Below are 10666 nucleotides of genomic sequence, written 5' to 3'. Positions count from 1 at the left end.
CACATCCCGAATTCCTGAGCACTTTCCAAATTTCAGACGAAGTCATATTACCAAAAAGCTTTGAAAAATATCTCCTTTTATTCCTACGAATAACTGTCCTTGCTTTGTTACGATACCTACAATACTTTACCCAATTTTCCTGAGACTTATTTCTCTGGAAAGCAGTATATGCTAGATCCCTTACAGATCTTGCAAAAGTAACGTCCCTTGCCATAAACCAACGATCTGGAGAAAACTGTACCTTCTTTCTAACAGTTGGTACACAAGAAAAAAGATCAGCAAGCAAACCACCTAAATAAGAACATTTTTCATTTGCATCGATTGAATTAGACATTGCATTATTATCAAAGGACTCAAGAAAGCTAAATAACCTAATCCAATTAATATTGTTATAATCACGAAACTCTATAAAATCGGGCAGATAATGGACATCGAAATCTATAGATGCAAAAATAAGAGCATGGTCAGACACAGACGGACATTGAACCTGATCAAAATATCTCACACATGAACTATCACTCGTAAGCATATAATCAATAAGTGAGGTTGACCTTCTACCTAAGTTAAAATGTGTGGGCATGGAATTATGTACGATAGATATATTATACTGGGCACAGATAGAACGAAAAGCATTGGCTCTGGATGCGTCAAAGAGATTGATGTTAAAATCCCCTAAAATGAAAACTTTGGAGTATTTAGAAAATAGGTCTCTATGGTGGCATTCAAATTCAACTAAATTTCCATTGGGCAAATAGACAACACCAAACAATATTTGAATAGTGTTAAAATGCACTACGACAAATAACGACTCACATCCTAACTCTGAAACTTTCAACACAACTTTATAAGAAATTCCGCTACGTATAAATATCCCTACACCCCCACCTCTGACAGGACGATGTCGGTCATTCCGACAGAACTTATATCCAGGCAAGGAAACAGCTTTACTACATATTTCAGCCGACAGCCATGTTTCTGAGACTGCAAAAATATGAAATATGCCATCTCTTAAGATTTGCCTCAACTCTTCAATCTTTGACAAAGGTTTAAGACTTCGGCAGTTTAGATGAGCTAACTTGAAACTGCGGTCAAATGGGCAAAGTACATCCTTTATGTATGAGTTATTATTCACGACTGGACCTAGATTATCACGTAAGGGCATAATAAATCAAAAAACAGTTTGTGGGGGGGGAACCAAGAATCGAAATAAAAAACTAATACTATACAATATAAATGCATTTAAAACGAATTCAAACTTAACATACTCATACAGCTGATCATAAAATTCTAAGAAATGAGATCTACTACACAATATTAGGAAACTAGTTATTGAAATGCAAGTATTAAAAAAATGTTAAAGTGTCAAATACTGCTTAAGTGGAAACATCTGGGGATTCATTCAAAAGCGAGGCAGCATTCTTGACGTCAGCAAACAATACTTTGCCGTCCGGAAACATTAGTTTGGCTTTCAGCTCATGTGAGTTCAAAATTTTAAATTTTGTAATAATATTTTGTTTTTGAAGTTTTCTACAAATTGAGTTGAGGTAAGCTGCACCTGGCGAGTAATGCTCGTTAAGATACACACGATTAGTTAAATCCCTACAGGCTCCATCCATTATATCACACGCCTTAAGTGATCTAGTTTTGAAGTATTCCTTCATTATACAGTCACGGGCATGCACATTATTAAATTTGACCAGAATCTGTGCCTTCTTGCTTATGTAAGATACGTGGCTAATGTCACTGCTAGAGATTGGTACGTTGAAAAATGTGCCCAAGGATAGAACAGGGGCAAGAAGATCTTCGATTCCCGCTGGCAATCCACCAATTAACATGTCAGCTCTGTTCAGTCTCCGATGCAACAAATTGATCTCAGCTTGCAGATCAGATAGTTTTGATGATGCATTAGATTCCACATGATTAATACGATCGTTGCAAGTTTTTATGTCACTCCTAATTTCAGTGAAACACGAAGACATTTCATTTTTTATATCATCAAGTGCTGTCTTTATAGAATTTTGTTCTGATTGGTTATTCAATATAAACCCATCAAATTTGGCATTTAAATTGCGAATTTCATCAGCAATGCTGTCACTATTGTGATTGGTGCGGGTGTTTCCATTACATTTAGCACAAATGAAATGCGTATATTTCATAGCACGCAACGCTAATAAGTTTTTATCACTAATCTTGGCACAGGGGGCATGTAGCCATTTGTTACAGACTCCACACAATATACTCCCCTGAGTTTTTGTAATAGTCTCATCACAAGCACCACACTTCGTCATTTTTTCTTCCTTAAACACGTAACAGCGCAGCAAACGGCAGCACAGCAACAAGAAATAGCAGCAACAAAAGCAATCAAGAACAACGAAATAAGCAACCAGCAAAATTGTTACGTAAGAACGCCACAATAAGAAACCGCTTGATGAAAATGATGATGATTTAATGATGATTAAATGATTTATCATACGAACTCCAGGTAATTTGTGTCGGACTATTAATAAATTGCAAGAATTTAGTGCAGCGAAATATATAACAACGATCAGTGCGAATAAAAAAAGATAATTTAGCGAATGATCAGCTGCAATGAAAAAAAACACGACTACTCAGGCATAGTGTTGCCAGATTACTTAACCCGAAATCGGTTGAATATATATATATATATGGGAGCTATATCCAAATCTGAGCCGATCTTGATAAAATTTGGCAGAGGTATTAAAACCCCAAATCGGATGAAACATATATATGGGAGCTATGGCCATATCTGAACAAAAATTTAATGTACTTGCTTCTAGATTGAATTCGGTTGGTGTGGGAAAATTCAGGTCATTTGGACTTATATTGGCCATTTGATGCACAATTAACACGAAATCGGTTAAATATATATGGGAGCTATTTTGTTGTTGCAAAATGGTCAGGCTTAATCCCTTTATTGTTGTTTTTATAAAAAAAACAACGTTTGTTTATTAGTGGAGAACGATGGTAATGTTTACCAGGGGGTAAGGCAGGGAATACCTAGGTTTCGGAAAGAGCCACCAATCCTCATCAGTTCCCTTGGTTTTTGTCTGGGATATTCTCCCCAGAAGTTATTTTAAAAATAACTTCTATGACAAAAAAACATTTTTTACCCAAGTGACGAGATCATAAGCTCAATAGAAGAGGAACCAAAGCATTAAATAAAACTAAAATTCATTTGGGAAGTCTTCTAAATTTTACAACCGTTCAAGCTGAACGAAGTAGCATAACCATGTAAGTTGGTTTTGTCTATTACAAAAAAATCTATTAATAGAACAGTGTGGCTTGTTTGTTCGGGATACCGTAGTACTTTGTTGTTGTAAAATGGTCAGGTTTTATCCCTTTATTGTTTTTTTTTTTTTTTTAATAAAACATCGTTCTCCACTAATAAACAAACTTTGTTTTTATAAAAACAGCAATAAAGGGATAAAGCCTGACCATTTTTCTAAAAACTAGCCACACTGTTCTATGGGAGCTATATCTAAATCTGATCCGATTATCACCAATATTAATAGGTTTCGTCCTTGGTCCAAACAAATATTGTTTGCAAAAATTCATCTCAATCGGATAATAAATGCGACCTTTTTTTTTCACGAGAATACATGGACGGACGGACGGACTGACTGACATGCATAAATCGACTCGGAAAGTGATTCTATGAATATCCCCAGAAGTAACTATGGGCCTATCTGGCTTCCTTCTCCCTGTTCCAAACAAATGCACAAAGACATATAACCCTTACCACTATGTGGCGTAGGGAATAAAAACGCTAATTTTAAAGAACCCCCACAACGCAATGTTAATTTCAATAGAATAAACAATTTTCCACAACGAAATTTCACATCGATTTGGCTGACAACATCATCGAAGCTAATACCAATTCATTTCCACATTTAGTCATTGTTGTATCATGCATTAAGTCATAAAAATTCCATTTTGAGTTTAAATATTAAGCCGGGACATACCTAACTAAGAAACAATTACCTTATGTCTAAATGCAAGCCAAACTACATTCCCTAACAAAGCAAGAAAATGCCAACGATTATATCTACAAACATTGCGACTGTAAACAAAAAATTCGCAACAACAATTTAATTTGATCACATATCAGTGATTGCATAATCAAAAGAAGAACCACTCACAGATCACAATGAAAATAAAAACAAAACTTCCTTTTCTTTCTTTTAAATAGGAAAAAGCTTTATAACTTAACATTTATTACTCGTTTTAAGATGCCACATTGCATTTTCTATATCTGTTCTATATTAATCATCCTGCTTATAGCATGGCCAAAATGGCAGCCAAAGCAAACGAAACACCAACCATTGCATAACCAGTGGAATAGACTTCTTTGATTTTCAAGAAACGACCAGTGTCCCACAACAAATGGCGCACACCGTTAGCAGTGTGGAAGGCCAAGGGATAGGCAATCATGAACTTCAAGGCAGTCAAAGTGCCAGCGCTCAGGTGCAAGCCTTCGATCACAGAAGCATAGTTGGCAATGTCTTGGGGTGAGGTGAGAGCAGCCAAACCCAAAGCCCAGACACCGGCTGTGAGAGCAATGCCAGTACCACGATGGGTAATTGACAACATGGAGGTCAACTGGGGCTTGTAAATTGTCAAATGGGGAGACATCTCGCGTTGCAAGCGATTATTTTTGTCGAAGAAAGTCTCATTTTTCACTGTTGAGGCAGCAGGTACAACTTTCATCGAAACTTCTCTCAGGTTTTGGGCCTGGGCCATTTGAAGGCCCTGGCGAAGGGCTGGGGAACGAACCAAGGAACGTGTGATAGCAAACCTAGAAGTAAGCGCATTAACTGAAAATATCTCTTTGGAATTATATAAAAAACTTACATTTTTCGGCTCAACAGAAAATATTTACGATAGAAAAATACCTGAAGACTGTCTCTTCTTCTTTTTGCTGGGTTATGTGTCAAATGTGTAGTCACTTATTGGAGAATTGTTCTTATGGTAATCTACTACAATATTGTAGCGTTATTGCTATGTAAGTAGTGAACGACGTGGTGTATGTTAAAGGCGTTACAAAAGACTGATTTTTAAATGGTGTGGTTAAAAATAATAAAAAAAATTGAACGATTTGTTTACTTTTAATAAAAATTAAAATGTGGAAGGTGACCATAGTGACAGTTACTTTTTTGATATGGTGATTGGTTTTATATTCTTTATATTTTCGTACTATTTCAAAAAAATTTGGATCAAGTTTTTAAAAAAATTTATGGTGAGAATATATAAAACGCATTTCAGATCGGCTTAAGTTATCGGCTGGGTTTTTTGTAAAGAGCAAAGAAATTTTAGGTTGATTTTGATCCATTTCGGTCCATAATTTATACTTGTTCACACTATGGTCCTTTGTCCTTTTACACAGAAGCTGGCCGATGACTCAATCCAGTGAAAAAAAACGTTTTATGTATTCTCACCTCAACAGATATGAGACTACTTCCTGGAAAATTGTAGATTTTTTAAAACATTAATGTATAGCAATTTAAATGTTTAAGCTTACATTGTCTTCAATTTCTGTGTAAAAAAATTCTAAGAATAATATTGTCTTGTTGAAAAATTAAATAAGTACCTGAACACATTATTTATTTTTTAAACAGTCTATTTTTTCGCACAATTTAACTGATTGTATGGACAACACTATTTATCCGTTAATCTATTACAAATATGCTTGATAGATAATTGTGGAGATTTCATGTGATTGGCAATTCATTTCACAGTTGTACTAAGCAATATTATTTGATAAAATATATTGAGTAAAGTATCAATTGAACACTCAAATGGATTGTTGGGAAACACTTTATTGTATCCCCATTTCATGCCGAACAACAAATTATCAACTTCCTGTTGCTACTTCTCTTGATATTGACAAATGTTGTCGCTCTTTCTACTACCTTTTTTCATATGTGATTGGCAACACTGACGCCATTTTTTCAAGCATTCGAGGCTATTCAAGCATGTGGAAGCATTTTTCTTTCTTTTCGCTGTTGAATTGAGCGCGTGGCAAACGTCGGTCCGGATTATTCCCAAATTTTTGTCCTCTCGGTGTGCGACCCGTAAACGAATTTTTATTTTTCTACCTTTCTACTGAAACAAAAAAACCAAACACCTCAACATGAGAATCTACAAGGACATCATCACCGGTGACGAAATGTTCGCTGACACCTACAAAATGAAGTTGATCGACGATGTAATGTATGAGGTGTACGGCAAAGTCGTCTCCCGCTCCGAGGGCGATATCAAAATTGAGGGCTTCAATCCATCGGCCGAAGAAGCTGACGAAGGTACCGATACCAACGTTGAGACTGGTGTCGATGTTGTCATGAATCACCGCTTGCAAGAATGCTTTGCCTTCGGCGACAAGAAAAGTTACACCATCTACTTGAAGGACTACATGAAGAAGGTCTTGGCTAAGTTGGAAGAGAAATCCCCCGACCAAGTCGATGTCTTCAAGACCAACATGAACAAAGTCATGAAAGACATTTTGGGCCGTTTCAAGGATTTGCAGTTCTTCACCGGTGAATCCATGGACTGTGATGGTATGGTCGCCTTGTGCGAATACCGTGACATTGACGGCGAAAGCGTGCCCGTATTGATGTTCTTCAAACACGGTTTGGAAGAAGAGAAGTGCTAAAAAGAAATTCAACAACTAAATTCAGCCAGCCAGCCTATCACATCTCTTTTTTATACAGTCGCATTAAATTATAGTTTCAATTTTATATATAAATTAATTTAAGTACGCCAACCAACCGGACGACCATGTTTTCTTTGGATACAAATTGTTTGTTTGCTAATGTAACATTTTGATTTGATTTTATGAAATTTGTTTAAACAAAAGAAGAAGAAAGAAAAAGATATAAGACTCAATTTACATGTAAAACAAAAGAAAAAATATCTAAGATAAAAAAAAAACTATAATAAAATTATGTATTTAAAACAAGTAACAATATGAGAAAAAAAGAAACGAACCAAAAACCTTCATATCTTATGGTTGGGGACAACAGACATATTGTAGGCTTGTGAGGCCATGTCTACCATGACCCACTCAACTTCCATATTCTTTTGTGGTGGCTTGGAAGCATGGACTGCTGTAAATTTGAGTTCGAATTGGCAAACAAATTGTAATTGAAGGAAAATATTGAAAGAACATCGCATTTGCAAAAATAAAGAAGAAAAAAAAAAAAACAATTAATTTTCGATGAGTCATTTTTCTTTTGTGGTAGTATGTTTGTGTGAGTGTATTGACGCCGAAGACAATGTGGCTTTTCGCGACATGTCGAATGATTTGCTGAACTTTTACCTTCCACCCAAAACGTGTTGTTGTGTATTCTAAAAAAGATTTAGGTTAAGGCGAATCAGATAACCTATTTTTTCGTGCATTCATATGCATTTTCTAGAGGCATTTTGCACTTCCTTTTGCAATCTTTATTTTCGCACAAAACGACAACAACATAACCTCAAAAATTCGTTGAGACATTAAGGTGGGTTGTTGTTTTTGCAAAAATGTTGTGCTCGTTTGAGTAAACAACACACAATCATGATTACCTGTTGTCTGCTGTTTGATGGAGGACACACACAAAACGTGTGTGCGCTTAGCGATAAAGAAGAATTGCCACGGTGTGATGAGGTTTAGTAAAATTGTTGTTGTTTCTTTGATCCATGTATGGAAAAAATTATAGGGGATTATTACTAATTATTTATACTTGTGAGAATCGTTATCGCCACTACTTGTTGATGTGTACTTTTTTAGTTTTAAAATCTGTTTTGGACAAATATGACCTTGATCAGTTTTAATTTAAATGGTGAAGTCAAAAAGAATGTCTTGGATAGTAAGGATGGATTAGTAGTTAGGAATATTCAAATGGAATGGGCTCTTTAGCACAAATTTGGTGAAAATAAAGGATGTAAAGTGTTTCGAAAAACGTCCCTAATGGCTTGCCTCAGTAAAGCAATTTCAATTTCGAAACAACACTTATCCCTAGTTTAGTAAACAAATCTCGGATTTTTTCAATAATGTACCCTGCATCCGGGAAGGTATTTTGATCTTGGAACGAAGCCAGGTACTCTGATATTCGACCCGAAAGTTTGGGTTCAGGATCCGGATCTACTAAACCGATATAAATAATCAATTTTTTGTCCCGGCCTTATTATAGAAGTTCTCAATATAAAATAAAAAAACAGTAAGAAAAGGACAAAAGTTGGGCTGGGCCAACTATTTGATACCCTACACCACTATGAGTATTTAGTAGAGCACCGTAAGAAAAAATTTCGTATTGTGAAGTTGTGTGATCAAATATAAACCTCATCTGAATACGTAGCATGGTTTTAGAGTAGTCACAATTTGGAAACTATATCCAGCTCTGAATCGATTTTCAACAAATTTGACGGTGGCTTTTGTATCTCTAGTCCCAAATAATGTTGCTGTATAGTGTTTGATTATATTAAAAAATATTTAGTGGAGCAATACATATACTGGGCCGAGTTCCACCAAATGGAAAAATCTATGTAATTTGGGCTGATATTACATATCGCGTTGCTACCAAATTTGGAAACTTTAGATAGCGAATATAGTTGTTAGATCTTAAATCACCAGGACCAGGAAAAGATAATCCATACATGAAATAACTTTCTGACTGAGAGGCAACGCCGAGACGGCTAAAGCTGGAATCTTGAAACTCATGGTGCGTAGGCACATAATACGGGCGGGTTTTTAAAAACTCGTACTAAAAGGGTACGAAAAGTACTAAAAAATGAATACTTCCTTTTGGACAAACGGAAAGGGTTATGGAAATTCGAACTTTAAGGTTACGGATAAAGTTAAAAACTTGAAATGGAATGAGAACCAAGGTTGGAAAGAAAGTTTTCTATAAGAAAATGGTTTTGGAAATGTGTACTTAGTGTGCGAACTGTACTAAAAATATGGAACAGGCTGGTTTATGATAAACGGATGAAGGTGGAATTTGCATTGGGGTCCCTGTTGTTGGTAGGTTTGTGATAAAGAAGTGGTTATGAAATGCACAAAAAGAACTAAATAGTACTATATTTGGTACAATTTGGTATTGGGTGAACAGATAGTGCTTGAATTTGGAAGTTTGGTATTACGGTCGCTGTTCATTTGTAGACAGGACATATGGACGTGGTTTAGGAAATTATGCGAAAAGTATTCAACGGTACTATGTTTGGAATTGTGTGTAGGGATATAAATATAATTCTGAAATTTCATATTTATATTACAAATGGAATCTGTGTTTGAGATTTGGCTGTTTAGAAATGTTTCCCATATTTGTATGAATAAAACCAAATGTTACTAAATTTGGTATTGGGTGAAGGGATAGAGATGAAATTCTGAAATTTGATATTGGTATCTGTAGTTAAGCGAGTATCTGTTATCTCCAAAATGAAAGATTTTAAAGTCTTCTTGGTGTAAAATTTTTGTCCTAAGAAAGAAATATATTAATATATATGAATAATATATAAATCCTTGAAAGTCTGAACATTTAGTACGAGGCATGGCATAATTACAGAAGGTAGATCATATGGTCCGTTCTAGAACCTGCAAGGATCTACTAGTTTTGCAATTTTCTCCGATATTACAAAGGGAAAATCGGTTATCGTAGTGAAAACTTTTACATTCTTGCAGTTCTGAAACAGACCAAAAGCTACCTCTTAAATACATTTTTTTTGGTGTCCTTATTCTATCAAAACATATATACATTTTGTGTATGTGTGTGTATTGTATTGAATAAAAAATACAACAATTTGAAATTATTTCAAATTCGGTTGAAAAATAAATGCATGTTTTCGACGTTAATGGACAACACACAATTTTAGGATAAAACTGTATTGTCCTACAATTTTAGATTCAATCTTGTGGAATAACCCCAAAATTGCATTCTTTTGTCGCGATTGTCCCAATATAAGAATTTTGTTTAAAAAAAATAAAAGTAAACAAAACCAACTGTTGCATATTTAAAAGTCTATTTGAATTTAAAAGGCTCTAGCACAGAGTTGTATTTTTCTAATTTCTTTGAAGTTGAGCAACCTTTCTTATTGAACCACGGTGCGAGGCATGAATTTTTGATTAAAAAAATTTCTCAAGCCGAACAAATTGTGCCGTTTGAGTCCTAAAAAGGCCTAACGAACGAATGCAAAATTTTAAGGTTGGCTTTTCGCTTTCTAGTAAGAAATATTTTTTTCAAAAGTTCTTCTCCTACCCACTAAGAATGCGGTGTGTAAAATCCCAGCTGAATTTTGTGAAAATTTGGTCAATTACCCTCAAAATACTGAAAATGAAGAGCTATCATTATATCGAATATTTTTACGATGAGTTTAGTGCCCACTCAGATCCAGGACTGATACCTGATTTGGTTGCAAGATACCGATAATCACGAAGTATTGTCCTGCATTATTATCAAATTGCTGCTGATTTGTGTGAAAATTTGAAATACTGGAAATCAGAAGAAATCTGGATTTCAACAAGGGAATATGTCCAATTAGACATGGGTGGAATATGCGGCATTAATCTGAAAACAGATGGTGTAAGTCTATACTGAATTTAATTGCATTCCATAAATGCGCCCTTCGACTGCTCAAAAGCATCATACTTAAAATTGCAATAAAAACCACAAAA

At 35.1% G+C, this 10666-nt stretch overlaps 2 protein-coding genes across 2 annotated transcripts; one reads left to right on the top strand and one right to left on the bottom strand.

Annotated features, from left to right (window-relative positions):
• Positions 1-4290: 4290 nt before the first annotated feature.
• LOC131802372 (succinate dehydrogenase cytochrome b560 subunit, mitochondrial-like) lies at positions 4291-5003 on the bottom strand. Its single transcript, XM_059122560.1, has 2 exons — positions 4873-5003; positions 4291-4816 (listed from the first exon to the last, which is right to left on the bottom strand). Coding segments are annotated over exons 1-2 (522 nt in total). The 5' UTR covers positions 4875-5003; the 3' UTR covers positions 4291-4296.
• Positions 5004-6151: 1148 nt separating this feature from the next.
• TCTP (translationally-controlled tumor protein homolog) lies at positions 6152-6670 on the top strand. The gene has a single exon (NM_001309045.1). The coding sequence runs from the start codon at positions 6152-6154 to the stop codon at positions 6668-6670; it is 519 nt and encodes a 172-aa protein (NP_001295974.1).
• Positions 6671-10666: the final 3996 nt, after the last annotated feature.

The sequence above is a fragment of the Musca domestica genome, unplaced genomic scaffold (assembly GCF_030504385.1).
Source record: "Musca domestica strain aabys unplaced genomic scaffold, Musca_domestica.polishedcontigs.V.1.1 201, whole genome shotgun sequence".
In the NCBI taxonomy this organism is placed as follows: Eukaryota; Metazoa; Arthropoda; class Insecta; order Diptera; family Muscidae; genus Musca; species Musca domestica.
The sequence above is the reverse complement of the archived record's forward strand: the minus strand, read 5'-3'. Positions and strand labels throughout refer to the sequence as shown.

Excerpts from the sequence above, each read along its gene's own strand:
- TCTP (NM_001309045.1), top strand. The coding sequence starts at position 6,152 with ATGAGAATCTACAAGGACATCATCACCGGTGACGAAATGTTCGCTGAC.